Raw genomic sequence first — 17,159 nt, forward strand, 5'->3', positions numbered from 1 at the left:
TTTACATCCAATTTGTTTACATAATTTCTATTCTACTAATTCCTGCTGACTTTTGTGAGGCTTATGTATAACCCCATCAAATAACCTGCCCTTTCTTATTCCTAAACTCTACTCATACAGCATCATTGGCAAATCCTTCCAAGATATTGTCCCTGATTGCTGCTGTAATGCTCTCTCTGCACAGTAATGCAACACTCCCTCCACCTTTACACCCCCCACTGCCATGCCTGAAACGTATATGCCCCAGAACATTGAGCTGCCAGTCCTGTCCTTACATTGACTACTTTTCTGTGATTGCAACGATAACATTATCCCATGTGCTGAACTGCACTCTCAGCTCATCCGTTTTACTTGTGTGGCTCCTTGCATTAAATGAAGATAAGCCAAAGATAGACACAAAATGCTGGAGTAACTCAGTGGGGCAGGTAGCATCCCTGGATAGAAGGAATGGGTGACGTTTCGGGTCAAGACCTGAGTTACTCCAGCATTTTGTGTCTATCTTTGGTGTAAACCAGCATCTGCAGTTCCTTCCTACAGAATGCAGATAAGCCTACTGGCTCTCTCATGCTTCCTTTTTGTGTCTGCTTACTCTTCCCACTGGATTTGCTTACTCTTCTCACTCTATTTTCTCTGTATAAATTAACCCCTCCACCTGCTAGCATGTTATCTTGGTTCCCAACCCTCTGCCTTACCAGTTTAAACCCTCTTGAGTACCACTGGCACACCTGCCTGCAAGGATATTGACCCCCTTCCGGTTCAGGTGCAACACATCTTTCTTGTATAGGCTATCCCAGTCACAGAAGAGGTCCCAAATGATCCAAAAACCTGAAAATCCACCCTTCCTGCACCAGCTCTTTGTCCACACACTCATCTGTCCTTTCATCCTATTTCTATGCTTACTAGCATGTGGCACAGGAAGTAAGCCAGAGATTACATCCGAGAGATCTTGCTTTTCAACTTTCTACCTAACTCTCAAAATTCCCTTTGCAGGCTCTCATCTCCTTACCTATGTTGTTCATATCAATATGGGTTACAATCTCTGGCTGTTCACCCTCCCCTGTGAGAAGGTTCTGTACCCATCCAGAGGCATCCTTGACCCTGGCATCAGAGAGGCAACATATCATCCTGGAGCCTTGCTCGCAGCCACAGAAACGCCTATTCCTTAACTATCAAGTCCTGCGCTCAATTTATTTTTCCCTTTGCACTACCTGTTGTATGCAAGTATGGCTTGATTGTACTTATGTAATGCATGATCTACATCATGCAAAACTAAATATTTCACTTATCTTGGTACATGTGACAATAATAATAATAATCAATAACCAATATGAATAGAATGAAAAATATGCCAATCTATATCACCAAATTCTAGAGCATGCCAAATTATTGGAGTTTTACTATAATTTCAGATGATTTTATATATCTCCATATCTTTTCTTTTCCTCTTCTGTTTTTGAAGCTAACTAAACTGTTAGGATAAAACTGACATTCAGCCTACCATACTCCATATAAATGACTCACTCTACATGGGGTGGCCTTAGACATAAATACAAGCTAATTTATGGTAAAGGCCATCAGTTCAATGCTGAATCCTAGCTTCATTGGAGTTTCTATGAAAGGTTTGGCAGTATCTTTACATTTTCCACACCATAATTTGCATCTTTTCCATAACCCATGGCAGCGTGGGATTGAAACATGACTTGGCTGACCACAATAACTCAGTTTCATACAGAGAAATGCTTTTTATCAATTATGTTTCAGAAGAGTGATTATTTCAATCAATAAGAATTAACTCTGAACAACAGGAAAAAATAATGGTCATTTATTGGTTATCTGTGCTCACTATTTTGAGATAGAATCTCAATGTGCAAGACCCAACCTTGAATCATTTTACTATGAAACTGGATCTTAATTTTTAACTGCTTGACTCTGTCAACAACATAGAACATTGTGTTAATTTACTCGTGTTGGCATTTTAATCGTTTTTTTTTAATTTGATGCTTCTTTGCGTAAACATATAACTTATTTTATTTATTGATAAGTTTGTTAATGATATTTCAGTTTCTCTTTTTTAGTCGTATGACTTATTATTTTGTGCTCTGTAAGATGCTTCAAATGGAACTTAAAAATTGTGCTTCTGATTTCATAATTTCTGTTTGTTAAAATGATAAATGACTCTCTGTCAGAAGTCCAAATATCTTAATTTTATTATTCTTTTATAATTTAAACTGATCCCAAAAGTAAATATCTTGTAACAATTCATACAAAATTATGTGAAAACCATTATTATGAATAGTTTGACAGATGGATTAAAAAAATATTTGATTAAAACCCTTATGCATGTGAACAAGGATGGTACTAAATAAATGATTTTTGTTGTCTTCATTACCTGGCTATCACATAGCACTCTCCCAATTATTACACCAATGATTTAATGTTACAGAAAACGTATTTATGTAACACATTAATCATCTGCATTGCCAGTCCACATCACTCTTCATATGATGTAGATGAGAATGGAACTCCTTGTTTTGTTATTTTTACTGAATGTTGAATTAAGACAAATAAAAGCTCTCTCTCTCTCTCTCTCTCTCTCTCTCTCTCTCTCTCTCCCTCTCTCTCGGGACATGGGCGCGGACATCAGGAGGGGCCCTAACTCACCGCACCGTTACATGGAGAGAGGGAGAGACGCACAGCATGGGGGGGGGGGGAGAGAAGATGGAGGGAGGGGGGAGAGAGGGATGAGGGAAGGAGGGGGAGCGAGGGATGAGGGGGGGAGAGAGGGATGAGGGAAGGAGGGGGGGCGAGGGATTAGGGAGGGAGAAAGGGATGAGGGAGGGCGAGAGGGATGGATGAGGGGGAGAGGGAGGGGGGGCGAGGGATGAGGGAGGGAGAAAGTGATGAGAGGGATGAGGGAGGTGGGGGGAGAGAGGGATGAGGGGGGAGAGGGATGAGGGAAGGAGGGGGAGAGGGATGATGAGAGGATTGGGGGAGGGAGAGGGAGGGCGGGGGAAAGACGGAGGGAGTGGGGTACAGGGGTAGGGAGGGGGTAGCAGGATTCTGGGGTAATGGGCAAGGTGGGATAGAGGGGGGAGTAGAGGGAGAGAGGAACAGGGAGGGGTGGATTTGATGGGAGGGGGATAGGTGTGAGTGGTGGAATATTGCGTTGGGGGAACGGGTGAGTGGTGGAACGGATTATGTTGGGGTACCAGGCCTCCCGTGTGACAGGGACCCAATGGGTCCCACAGTCTAATAGAGCATAAATACTGACAAGGTCCTGTTGGCCTAATGGTCTGTTTCCATAGTTTAAATGCAATGTAACCAGTAAAATCAATGTTTTTCCCAAAATACGAATGAAATTGTTGAATGCAATACCCAATAATAGGCTGTCAAATGTCAGAATATGACCCATTGTCTACCTACATTTGTATCTTCGATTATTGTGAATATCGGAATAAGAGTTTAGAAACTAGGCTACTGGATTTCCATTTTTACAGAAAAAAAACAAGATGCAATTTCTTCTGTGTACTTGACATGGGAGTTGAATTATTCAGACATCAACAACTTAATTTATATGGTGCTTTAAACATTCCTTTGTGCTTCACCGCAGTGATATCTATTAAAATCAGACAGAGGGTAATGGGAATTAGTCTGAGTTCATAAGTATAGACAGGACACTGGTTTAGGGAATAACAACCTTTGTGTTTTTTGGTGGATTAATTTATTTTTGTGGAGAGTCAGTTCTGGAATGAGATTCCAAGGTGCTGATTACAATCACCAAATCTCTTCCACAAAATTGAGCGTATTATTTGGTTTTGATCAATCATCAGATCGTTCATTGGTTTGACTTCTGTACTTCACTTTAAATATAAAGCAAGTGCATCTTAATGATGTAGTGAGATAACATTGGCTGCAGAGCAGAGTCACAACATCATTCAACAAAAATGGGTTATGTAGACCATCATGCACTGGAACTTACTTTGAGAAAGATGCATGCAAAACTACTAATTAAATGACTGCTAATTGCTAATTAGCAGCTTAAAGGAATAGAATTGTGTTAATTCTAATTAGGGAGGCATGGAGAGTTAAAAATACCCACAGAGTGTTTTAGCACCTGTGTATAAGGGACAATAACATCACTTGCTTGACTTCTCAGTGCAACATGCAATGTAATTCTGTTTTTCTAAAAAAATATATAATTGATTGAACAGTTTTTCCTTTGAACACAGAGAACTTCAAATGCCTGATTTTCCTCAGGCAGATTGGATTCAGGCAACAGTCTATAATTTCCGTAACGAGAGAAGACTAAGATGCAGTCTAAACTTTAGTAATGATAAAATCTCTGTTATTTCTATTAATACAATGGCCACTATACCTACTGCTGATTACCTACTACACCTGTAATGAGTATTTTGCTAGTTCCTCTATATCACTAACAGGCTGATATGCAAGGAATGGAGGGATATGGATCACATGCAAGCAGAGGAGATTAGTTTAACTGTGTTCGGCTTGGACTTTGTGGGCCAAAGGTCCTGTTCCTGAGTTGTACTGTTCTATGTTCCATAACTGTAATTGTTCAGATGTATTTGACCTAAATGCAAATGGATCTGTAAATGCAAACTTTAATACCAATTTACAAATAACCTATAACTTGCATTATTTGAGGCAAGACACATAAAATGTGCATTAATCTGTTATCAAATGCTTTGTGGGGTCAAGTTCATTTTTTATCTGCCTTGATTTGACATTATAAAACTAAATGGTTTGGCACCTAACAACTACCCCTTGGTCAATAAGAATGCTAAAAAGAAGAGATGCAAACTGAAGCATTTCGGTGACGAATTAAAAAAATATAAAGCTTATCTGTTTGCATTGTTTCTTAGTTGTTTGAGTATGTCTTTCCAATGTGCTCAGCTGTGTGTCAGATTGATGATATCAGAGCAGAAGGGGAAATGATGAGTAAAGGCTTCTTACAGATGTTTAATGTTAAACTGAAAGGTTTGGATTCCTTCAGTACTGCCAGTTTTCTTCCAATAAATCAAGTGAAGTTTACAAACCCTTCTTAAAAGCAGATTATAATACTTTATTTTGCATGCATGTCATAGGCATGTGTGGATATTTTTGCGCATTTTTTTCTTCCACTGTATTTAGCTATTAATGTACAGTAATTTTAAAATAGTTATAGGTAAATGTCAACATTTTGATTAATCTAAAACGCCAGTGAAAATAAACTCGAATGATCTATGGAGTAAATTATTTCTCACAAAAGTATCTGAATATAATGATTAATTATGATGTTTGCAGTCTATGAATGAGATTGCAAAGCACACAATCAATTGTGTATAAAACAGCAGGATCTTGAATGAGGCAAATTGTCCTTATTCATTCTGAAACTGTTCTGCATCTGCGTAGCAGATAATGAAGATACTCTCAAGTGTTGGACAGCACAATTAGACTACTGCTGATGAATTGTTATAATTTAAATATAGCACAGAAACTAATTATTGCGTTATCTGGCATAGAATTGGAACATTTGTGTCTGTTTTCATGCGCATGTCGTGCAAAAATTATTTAACGTAATAGATTGTAATAGATTTATAGAGTCATAAGGAGTGGAAACAGGCCATTCAGCCCAATCTGCTTTGCCGACCAACTAGCCCCATCTTCATTAGTCCCATCTGCCTGGGTTTGACCCATATCCTTCTTGGTTCTTGGTTTCTTGGTCCTCCAAAATATTCCAAATGGAATTTAAACTGGAGGTGGTGGAGGGAGGACTTAAGCCAGAAAGGGTTATTGGGAAGAAAGAGCTACCTTAAATTTAGTTGCATCTGGTTGGGTAACTATAGTAGGGTGGAGATTATTCCATGCTTTAATTGTGCGGGGGACTTCTAAATCTGCCCTATCCATTTCCTGTCCAAATGTATTTTAAAATTTGTGTTAGTGCCTGCCTCGATTACTTCCTCTGGCAGCTTGTTCCATACATCTACCATCTTTTGTGTAAAAAGCTTGCCCCTTAGGTTCCAATTAAATCTTTTCCACCTCACCTTAAACCTATGTCGTGTGGTTCTTGATTCATCTATTCTGGGTAAAATAATCTGTGCATTTACTCTATCTAATACCCTCATGATCTGATACACCTCTACCCTCCTGCGCTCCATGGAATAAAGTCTTGGACTGCTCAACCTCTCCCTATAGTTCAGGCCCTCTAATCCTGGCAACATCCTCATAAATCTTCTATGTACTCTGTCCAACTTACAAACACCTTTCAAAACTGAACACAATACTGCAAATATGGCCCCACCAATGTCTTGTACAACTATAACATAACCTCCCAGCTTCGATTATCTATATTCTGATTGATGAAGGCAATGTGCCAAAAGCCTTCTTGACCACCATATTTATCTGTGACACCACGTTCAAGGAATTATGTACCTGCACTCCTAGATTCCTCTGCTCTACAGCACTCCCTGGAGCCTTGCCATTCACTGTGACAGTCCTGCCTTGGTTTGAGTTCCCAACGTCCAACACCTCACACTATGTTCTATATGAAATTCCATTAACCATTCCTCAGCCCACCTGCCCAATTGATCAAGATCCTGCAGCAATGTTTGATAACCTTCTTCACTCTCAATTATGCCACCCAATGCCATCTGCAAACTTGCTAATTAAGCCTTGTACATTCTCATTCAAATAATTGATTTATGCCTGCTGGTTCCACAACAGTGATGAACCAAAGTACTGAAAAGAGATTGACAACCAAGTCTTCATGTCAGCAAGACAAAAATATTTGGTATTCACCTTTCACTTACACCCCCCACCTCTCTCCCAGCTTTCGGCCCCCATTACATTCAATCTGAAGAAGTCACAACCTGAAATGTGTCTATCCATGTTCTCTCGAGATGCTGTCAGACTGCCTGTGTTATTCCAGCATTTTGAGTCTTTTGTAAACCATCTGCAGTTTGTTGTGTATACAAAAGAGTTAGTTATTGACCCAAGGAAGCTAGAGGATAAATACAACCATGTCCTAATGAACAGAGCTTCATTTTCATAGACATCATATTATGTGGAAACACTTCTGTTGACAGCAATGTTTTAGGGCCAGCAACCAAGGTTCATTTCTGACCTCTGTTGAAGATGATGGGATAGAATAGGTGGTGGTGGCCAGTCCATCAGTCTTCAGGATCATTCATAGTATGGGGATCCAGGGCAGTGAGTGGCTGTTGGGCTGGAGGTGAAAACATTCTAGACATGGCTCTAGAAAATAATTAAATCTCATGAGGACACACAAAATTCTGCTGCTGCTTGACAGTAAATACAGCAATGGTTATGCCACCTCCAGCCAGAGGTCGGTGTCTCTAAATAATGGACTACCCTTTCAAGACTGCAAAGGAAGAAATTTCATCACAAAAATGTGTGGATGATCAGTTGCAGAATATATTCAAAATAGAAAGGGCAGGCATTGTCTTCTTGAAATATGTAGGAGCCTTTCATCGAGAAACATTCCCATAATGTTTCTGACTCAAAATTAAATGTTACCAACTGAGCTTGGGCTAACACAATAATGCCATTACAATCCATTGGTATGACAAAGCTTAAGTATATGATTTTAAAATCTCATTTGTTATCTCTTCATCTTAAAATTGGAATTCAAACAGAATTACATGCATTATAAGTGCCATTAATTTAAAACAAATTAGCACATGGAATTGGAATTTATGTGTTATGTATCGCAGACACAGCACAATTTTCCATGTAGCTTTTTTCACCTCAGCTAAGAGCTATTTCCCCCAGCTCTCAAAATGTTGAAATAAGGGACTGCAGATGCTGGTCTACAAACGAAAGACACAAAATGCTGGGTTAGGCAGCATCCCTGGAGAAGATGGATAGGTGATGCTTTGGGTTCCGACCCAAAACATTACCTATCCATGTTTTCCAAGGATGCTGCCTGACCTGTTGAGTTACTTCAGCATTTTATGTATTTCCTTGCCCCTGACCTATCACTTTGACTCGGGAGCAGAGAATTAAAAATAAGCACCTCTGCATTCGGACTTGGACAAAACATTTGAATTTATCTCCATAAAAGTTTCATTATTTTTCAGATACTTGATATTTTGGATACTTATTGAGAAACTACTTGATCAGTTATTTCTTCTATGACCAAGAATGGAGCAGACGTGATGAACTAAGTAGCCTATATTTCTTACATTTTTCAAAAAAAGTGCAGTTGTGGAAATTTGAAATGCTAAAAATAAATAGTTAAGCTTGTTGTGTTGAAACCATGTTTCAGATGCTTCAAATTTGCAATAGCTTTCTAACCTTTTCTATTTACGCTTAAATGACTGCCAATTTTCATATCATTTGACTAAAGCTTAGAATTAAATATTGAAATTTAGACTTGTTAAATCATCTGTTAAACAATTCCAAAATATACACATGAACATGAATGGAAGTGCCAAGAAGGGTTTGCATTTAGAGTCTCATTGTTCCTGTGTTTGTTGTTGCAATGTCTTTGGAGTATGTCAACTTTTCTTTTTCCCTTCTAGATACAAGATGGGTAAAACTCAGAGGCCAAAGAGTACAAGTACATCCAGCAGCAAGACATCTGGGACCACAGCCAGTGGCAGTGTGCCATACACAGATTCTCTGAGATCACAGTGCAGTAGTCTAGAGGATGCTTTAGTGCAAGAATACATTAAAGAGATCAATAGAGGTTCCCCATCTACATCACAGCGATTGCCGAGGTAATAATTTAGTGAACTGAACTTATATTTTCTGATTGATATTGGGAGATGGGGAATACAAGAACCTAAAGCCCCAAGATGCGTAGATGAAATTATGCAAACAGATATGAATAAATTATGAGTACATTTAAAAGCATGTGTTATATGTCTAGAATTTTAGTTTCTGAAGTTATTACAAGAATAATAAATGCAAGGGTTGGCACCTTGTATGTTTTTGTAGCCTTTTTAATTTCTCCCATTAAAAACTGCAAAAAAGCTGTAGAGGAGATAGGGCAGAGCAAAACATATCTGCTTATTTCCATTCAAAATTAACTGCAATGCAATGTGCATCCAGTACTGGAAGAGCCTGAACCTTCTTCAGTCTGAAGAAGGGTCCTGGCCAGAAAATGTGTCTGGCCATTCGCTCCACAGATGCTACCTGACCTGTTGAATTCCTCCAGCACTTTGTGTTTTGCTCAAGCTTCCAGCATCTGCAGTTCCTTGTGTCTAGTGAGAACCTGGTGCGCATACTTGGCTATGGATCAACTGACAAAGGAGCAACTGTTAATAACAATGCTGTGTGAACACAAATTAACACTGCTAGGTATCTGCAAAAAGAAAGAGGTTAATATTATTACCTGGAGTGTCAGCATTGTCAAATTTACAAAACAAATAACTAGAAGTTGAAGAGGACAGAAACATGTATTAACATTACCATGTATAAACATATATTAACAGCCTAGATATTGTGCTCAGGTCACTGGGTTGGAATAAAATCAGATGATACAGTAAAATCTCAGCAGATTGGGCAGCATCTGTGGAGAGGTAAACAATGAAGGTTCCAGCTGATGCCCTTTTATCAGAACATGCTGGAAATACGGAGGGTGAACAAAATGAAAGAGACAAATGGAACCCTGTCAAGGAGAGGTACAGAACCTCTTCAAGAGAAATGGCAATGATATAAACATTAATCAAAAAGCAAAAAAACTTGGGATGCTGGATGTGTACTGTAGAAAGGAACTGCAAGTGCTGGTTTGCACTGAAGGTAGACACAAAATGTTGGAGTAACTCAGCGGGACAGACAGCATCTTTGGAGAGAAGGAATGGGTGATGAGAAGGGTCCTGACCTGAAACTCCACCCATTCCTCTCCAGAGATGCTGCCTGTCCCACTGATTTGCTTCAGCATTTTGTGTTTATTTTAGGATGTTGGATGCTTGAAGTAAAAACAATTTATTGGAAATGCCTAGCAAATCAAGCAGCATTTGTGTTGAGAGAAAAATAGTTTGAACATAAACAGGGCTCGAAAGTAACGGTTGCCCGGGTGCCAATGGCCACCTAACGTCCTTCCGGGCAACCTAAAAGTCGGGAAATTTTGCCCGGCTTGGCAAGCATCCAGGCCACCTGCCGTTCAACTCTGAATGGGTCCCCTTCTCTATCTCTCTCTCTCTGTCACTCTCCTTCTCCGCCCGCCATCCGTATCCGTGTCCGGGCCGTCGGTTCTCCGCTCTCCGCTTGTTCCTCACCCGCCGGCACGGCCGGCCGCCTTGCACATTCGCACTGCCACGGCCAGCACATCCTACCCCTGCACATGCACACAACCATGGCCAGCACATCATCGGCCGCCCTGCACATGCACACTTCCACGGCAACTGGTCGGCACCGGGCACTTTATAACCATATAACCATATAACAATTACAGCACGGAAACAAGCCATCTCGGCCCTACAAGTCCGTGCCGAACAACTTTTTTCCCTTAGTCCCACCTGCCTGCACTCATACCATAACCCTCCATTCCCTTCTCATCCATATGCCTATCCAATTTATTTTTAAATGATACCAACGAACCTGCCGCCACCACTTCCACTGGAAGCTCATTCTACACCGCTACCACTCTGAGTAAAGAAGTTCCCCCTCATGTTACCCCTAAACTTCTGTCCCTTAATTCTGAAGTCATGTCCTCTTGTTTGAATCTTCCCTATTCTCAAAGGGAAAAGCTTGATCACATCAACTCTGTCTATCCCTCTCATCATTTTAAAGACCTCTATCAAGTCCCCCCTTAACCTTCTGCGCTCCAGAGAATAAAGACCTAACTTATTCAACCTATCTCTGTAACTTAGTTGTTGAAACCCAGGCAACATTCTAGTAAATCTCCTCTGTACTCTCTCTATTTTGTTGACATCCTTCCTATAATTGGGCGACCAAAATTGTACACAATACTCCAGATTTGGTCTCACCAATGCCTTGTACAATTTTAACATTACATCCCAGCTTCTATACTCAATGCTCTGATTTATAAAGGCTAGCATACCAAAAGCTTTCTTTACCACCCTATCTATATGAGATTCCACCTTCAAGGAACTATGCACGGTTATTCCCAGATCCCTCTGTTCAACTGTATTCTTCAATTCCCTACCATTTATCATGTACGTCCTATTTTGATTTGTCCTGCCAAGGTGTAACACCTCACATTTATCAGCATTAAACTCCATCTGCCACCTTTCAGCCCATTTTTCCAAATGGCCTAAATCACTCTGTAGACTTTGGAAATCCTCTTCATTATCCACAACACCCCCTATCTTGGTATCATCTGCATACTTACTAATCCAATTTACCACCCCTTCATCCAGATCATTGATGTACATGACAAACAACAAAGGACCCAACACAGATCCCTGAGGCACCCCACTAGTCACCTGCCTCCAACCCGACAAACAGCCATCCACCATTACCCTCTGGCTTCTCCCATTCAGCCACTGCTGAATCCATCTTGCTATTCCTGCATTTATACCCAACAGTTTAACCTTCTTAACCAACCTTCCATGAGGAACCTTGTCAAAGGCCTTACTAAAGTCCATACAGACAACATCCACTGCTTTACCCTCGTCAATTTCCCTAGTAACCTCTTCAAAAAATTCAAGTAGATTAGTCAAACATGACCTTCCAGGCACAAATTCATGTTGACTGTTCCTAATCAGACCCTGTTTATCCAGATGCTTATATATATTATCTCTAAGTATCTTTTCCATTAATTTGCCCACCACTGAAGTCAAACTAACAGGTCTATAATTGCTAGGTTTACTCTTAGAATCCTTTTTAAACAATGGAACAACATGCGCAGTACGCCAATCCTCGGGGACTATTCCCGTTTCTAATGACATTTGAAATATTTCTGTCATAGCCCCGGCTATTTCTACACTAACTTCCCTTAATGTCCTAGGGAATATCCTGTCAGGACCTGGAGACTTATCCACTTTTATATTTTTCAAAAGTGTCATTACTTCTTTTACTTTGAAACTCATAGTATCCATACTACTCTACTCGTTTCCCTTACCTCACATAATTCAATATCCTTCTCCTTGGTGAATACCGAAGAAAAGAAATTGTTCAATATCTCCCCCATCTCTTTTGGCTCTGCAGATAGCTGCCCACTCTGTTTCACCAATGGACCAATTTTATCCCTCGTTATCCTTTTGCTATTAATATAGCTGTAGAAACCCTTTGGATTTACTTTCACCTTACTTGCCAAAGCAACCTCATATCTTCTTTTAGCTTTTCTAATTTCTTTCTTAAGATTCTTTTTACATTCCTTATACTCCACAAGCACCTCATTTACTTCATGCTGCCTATAATTATTGTAGATCTCCCTCTTTTTCCGAACAAGATGTCCAATTTCCCTTGAAAACCAGGGCTCTTTCCAATTTTTACTGTTTCCTTTCAACCGAACAGGAACATAAAGATTCTGTACTCTTAAAATGTCCCCTTTAAATGTCCACCATTTCTCTTCTACATCTTTCCCATAAAACAAAATGTCCCAGTCCACTCCTTTTAAATCATCTCGCATCTCATCAAAGTTAGCCTTTCTCCAATCAAAAATCTCAACCCTAGGTACAGTTCTGACCTTCTCCATGATTATATTGAAACTAATGGTATTGTGATCACTGGACCCGAAGTGCTCCCCAACGCATACCTCCGCCACCTGTCCCGTCTCATTTCCTAACAGGAGGTCCAGCACTGCCCCTCCTCTAGTAGGTACCTCTATGTATTGCTGCAAAAAACTATCCTGCACACATTTTACAAACTCCAAACCATCCAGCCCATTTACAGAATGGGAGACTTTCTTTCTCCCTTTGCATTGTGTGAGATCTGGCAGCCATTGCTGTCCGGTCGCTGCCTCGCTGGTTTAATCTGAAGGTAGACTCAAAAAGCTGGAGTAACTCAACAGGTCAGATAGAATCTCGGGACAAAAGGGAAATATTACATTTTGGCTTGGGTCTGAAATAGGTTGCGCACACCTTTGGAATGTGGAAGGAAACAAGAGCACCCGGAGAAAACCCATGCGATCAAAGGGAAAAGAAGCAAACTCCATACAGACAGCACCCATATTCAGGATCAATTCCGGGTCTCTGGCACTTTTAGGCAGCAACTTTATGGCCAATGTACTGCCCCATAGTCTTGAACTGAATTAAAACATACAGTAGCTGTAAAGGGGGACATAGTGTCACTTAGAGATTTAAGACTGAAAATGGATAGTTTCTTGTTTTTAGTAATGAAAGTTATCAACGTATATTTTTTTGTGTGTTGGAAAACAAAATATAGTGGCACAGCTGGTAGACTTGCTGCCACACACGCCAGAGATCTGTGTTCGATCCTGTCCTCGGGCACTGTCAGTGTTGTATTTGCACATTCTCCCTGCAAGCGTGTAGGTTTCCTCCCACATCTCAAAGACGCATTGGATTTGTAGGTTACCTTGTCTCTGTAAAATTGCCCCTAATGTGTAGGGAGTGGGTGAGCAAAGTGGGATAACAGAACTTGTGGTAAATGGGTAGACAAAAATGCTGGAGAAACTCAGCGGGTGAGGTAACATCTATGGAGCGAAGGAAATAGGCGACGTTTCGGTTCGAGACCCTTCTTCACACTGATGAGAGGGGGGGGGGATGGAAGGAGAAAGGAAGAAGCGGAGACAGTGGGCTGAGGGAGAGCTGGGAAGGGGAGGAGAAAGCAGGGATTATCTGAAATTGGAGAAGTCATTGTTCATACTGCTGGGGTGTAAACTGCCCAAGCGAAATATGAAGTGTTGCTCCTCCAATTTACGATGGGCCTCACTGGCCATGGAGGAGGCCCAGGACAGAAAGGTCGGATTTGGAATGGGAGGGGGAGTTGAAGTGCTGAGCCACCGGGAGATCAGGTTGGTTATTGCGAACTGAGTGGAGGTGTTGTGCGAAGCGATCGCCTAGCCTGCGCTTGGTCTCACCGAGGTTGATCATACGCTGAATAATCCAACGACATTTTTGTTTGGAAGTGGAAAGAAATAATAGAAATTGCATTCAGTGCAACGTGTAAAAAGAGTTGAGATACTGTATTATAATTTTGCTGCATGTCATTGTGGTATATATCATGTCTTGAATGGCGAATATGTTTAGTTTGTGACTTTATTTGAAGCGGAAATAATATGTGAAGGCTTCTTTGAGCATAATTCCTATTGGTAACTACGCACTTCGTCCGAGTACATTATTGCACGCGTCATGCAAGCCGTCTTAAATGACCACCTAAACTGTCATTTGGCAACCTAAAAAGCTGCCAAGATTGTCCGGCTGACAACAGAGAAAATAAGTTAAGTGAGAGCCCTGTAATACCTTCTAATTCAGTCACAAAAACGCTATATTGAACTGGCTGAAGCATAATTGAAGTAATTTGAAATCATTTAAGGTACATTTTGTGCTTGATAGGTCATTTTGCAGAAAATCTGCATTCATGCACTATGCATTCATACACCTAGGTCTCTTATCACAGTAACTGTATATTACTCAATCTGATCTTACTCTGGGAGACTTTGGAAGCTGACTCGTGTGCATTGCTGTCTTGCAATCCAACCTAAACTTATGTCAAAAATTTAGCTCCTTTTTTTCCTTACCAATAAATTACTAATTATATTTCCTTGATGGTATGCCATTGATAACTAGTCAGTGATTGTTGCAGTAAAACACAAAGTGCTGGAAAAACTCAGCAGGTCCGACAGCACCTCTGGAGGGAATGGCGACATCTCTGGAGGGAATGCATAGGCAACGTTTTGGGTAGGGACCCTTGCTTAGTCTTCTTCTGTGATTCTTACAACTCAAATAAGAATGGGTTCAGCCTGCATATACATTGTAATCACAAGCAATTTGTCTTGTTGTAGAAGCATAATCATGGAAACTTACAACAGTGCTAAATCTACATTTGATCATAGATGTTCATTCATGTTTCTGGAGATGTTTATTTTTCTATATTGATTCCCTAGCAATTAAATGAAATCCTTTCTATTAGTGTAACATCATATTTAAAGAAAATGCATTATTTTCTTTGAGCGTGAAAGCACAGACATCAAAATAAGCAATGGTGGATCTGTCTGCCATAGAAAGTAGACACATAAACCTGGTACTTGGGCCAATGCAATGGCAACCTGACTGATTCAATTGGACGTTGATGACTGGCAGATGCCTGTGCAGGCCTCCCAACAGGGTGATGAGCAATGAAATTGGAGTCAGCAGTCAGCCTCTGTGCTGCCAGCAATGCTCTGCATGAACTTAATGCACCCTTCAAGGTTACAGAACAATGCTACAATGCTAACTCAACATTTGATTTTCCTAGCTCGTTGCAGTGGCTTATGCAGTGACTATTACAATCAATACAATTAAATTTTGGTTGCATTTTCAAATATGTTACTTTTATATCTTTGCAAACATTTCTCTACCCCACCCCTTCTTTTGAGGTGCTTGTGACATATCAAATCTTCGCAAATAAGATGCAAATAAGGAAGCAGCGAAGTTATATTCCAATTCCAATCTAAATTCTGAATGTATTTAAATGATCTTCTAGAAATCACTTGACAAAGCTCTTTAACACGGCTGTAAATTAAAGAGCTAATTTAATCGATGGGAATTTCCTGATTAGGAAATTGACTGAGTGACAGGAGACAGAGTGTGAATACGGGGCAGGTAGTGAAATTAGCAGATGAATAGTGGTGACCTACAATTATTTGTGTTGGAGCCTCACTATTCACTGTATCATACAAGATTCTACATTGGAACCATGCTATTCACTGTATTTATTAATCATTTAGATGATGGGATAAAAATCCATGCATTCAGTGTTAAAATTGGCAGCTAATTAAGTACTATAGATGATAGAAATCAGATGATAGTAATAGGATACTGAATTGGAAATTGTAGCAAATGGATTCAGTGCAGGTAAACTTGTGTAATCAACTTGATGGTCAGCAGGAATAGAACAAAATTATCACAGAATCATAGAAAAGTTACAACACCAAAGGTGGCTATTCGGTCCTTAGAGATGGAGCTACCCAACCTAATCCCACTCCTGCAGGCTACAGCACTTCAAGTACTCAAGCAAAGAGTTGTTTAAATGTGATGAGCGTTTCTGCCTCTGCCACTGCCAGACAGTGAGTTTCAGAACTCTTCTACTCTCTGCGTGAAAAGGAAATCTCCAATCCCCTCCCCCGTATAATCCTCCTACCAATTACTTTAAATCTGTCTCCTGCTTTTGACCCCTCTGCTAAGTGAAATTGGCCCTTCCTATTTACTCCAGGTCCTCATAATTGTACACACATCAAGTCTCTCAGGCTATACACATCAAGTCTCTATTCTAATGAAAACAACTTTAACTAATCCAATTTTTCCTCTTGGTTACAATTAACTAGTATCCTCTGCATCCATGTCAATATGATCACATCTTTTCCGTAATAAAGTGAGAAATCATAGAAACATAGAAAACATAGAAAATAGGTGCAGGAGTAGGCTATTCGGCCCTTCGAGCCTGCACCTCCATTCAATATGATCATGGCTGATCATATGCAGTACTCAAATTCTGCCTACTTCCTAAATGATAAAATGCCCCAATCAGTAGAAATCCAAAGAGAGATCTGGCTTTTTGCTATGTAGATCATTAAAGTGCATTATACAGGTAGCCAAAATAATAAAACAAGGTAATTGTAATGAAAAGCATGATCTTGGTATCTAGAAACCTACAGCACACAGGAATAAAGGTTACTATCGCTGAACTAAATGTATGGTAATGGCACAGCTGGAATACTGTATTTAGTTCTGAAATCCATGCCTTAAGAGGGTCTATTATCCTGGGAGAAAATAGAGGATCAGTTTATTAGAACGGTGCTCGGATTGAAAGGGTGAAAATATATATGTGTAAATTCAGAACTCTAGAGAATTATCTTAAAAAAAATTAGAGCCAAGCCATTCAATAGACAACTTAGAAAATTCTTCAATATGCAATAACTATAGTTAAAATCTGGAACTTCTTCTATAATGGGCAGTTGATATCAGGTCATAGTATTATAAGGTTGTATTGCACAGAAAACGGTTCTTAGCCCACCACATCCATTCTAACCTTTCAGCCCATCTACACAAATCCTATTGACCCACATT

The 17,159-nt window shown here is 40.0% G+C and overlaps 1 protein-coding gene across 1 annotated transcript in view; it reads left to right on the plus strand.

Moving 5' to 3' along the window:
• LOC116984387 (doublecortin domain-containing protein 1-like) overlaps positions 1-17,159 on the plus strand; it is a 156,812-nt gene that overhangs the window by 13,239 nt on the left and 126,414 nt on the right. Inside the window, exon 3 of the mRNA XM_033038544.1 lies at positions 8,544-8,741. Within this exon, the coding sequence (XP_032894435.1) occupies positions 8,551-8,741 (191 nt within the window). The 5' untranslated portion in view covers positions 8,544-8,550. The remainder of the gene's footprint in view (positions 1-8,543; positions 8,742-17,159) is intronic.

The sequence above is a fragment of the Amblyraja radiata genome, chromosome 20 (genome assembly GCF_010909765.2).
Source record: "Amblyraja radiata isolate CabotCenter1 chromosome 20, sAmbRad1.1.pri, whole genome shotgun sequence".
In the NCBI taxonomy this organism is placed as follows: domain Eukaryota; kingdom Metazoa; phylum Chordata; class Chondrichthyes; order Rajiformes; family Rajidae; genus Amblyraja; species Amblyraja radiata.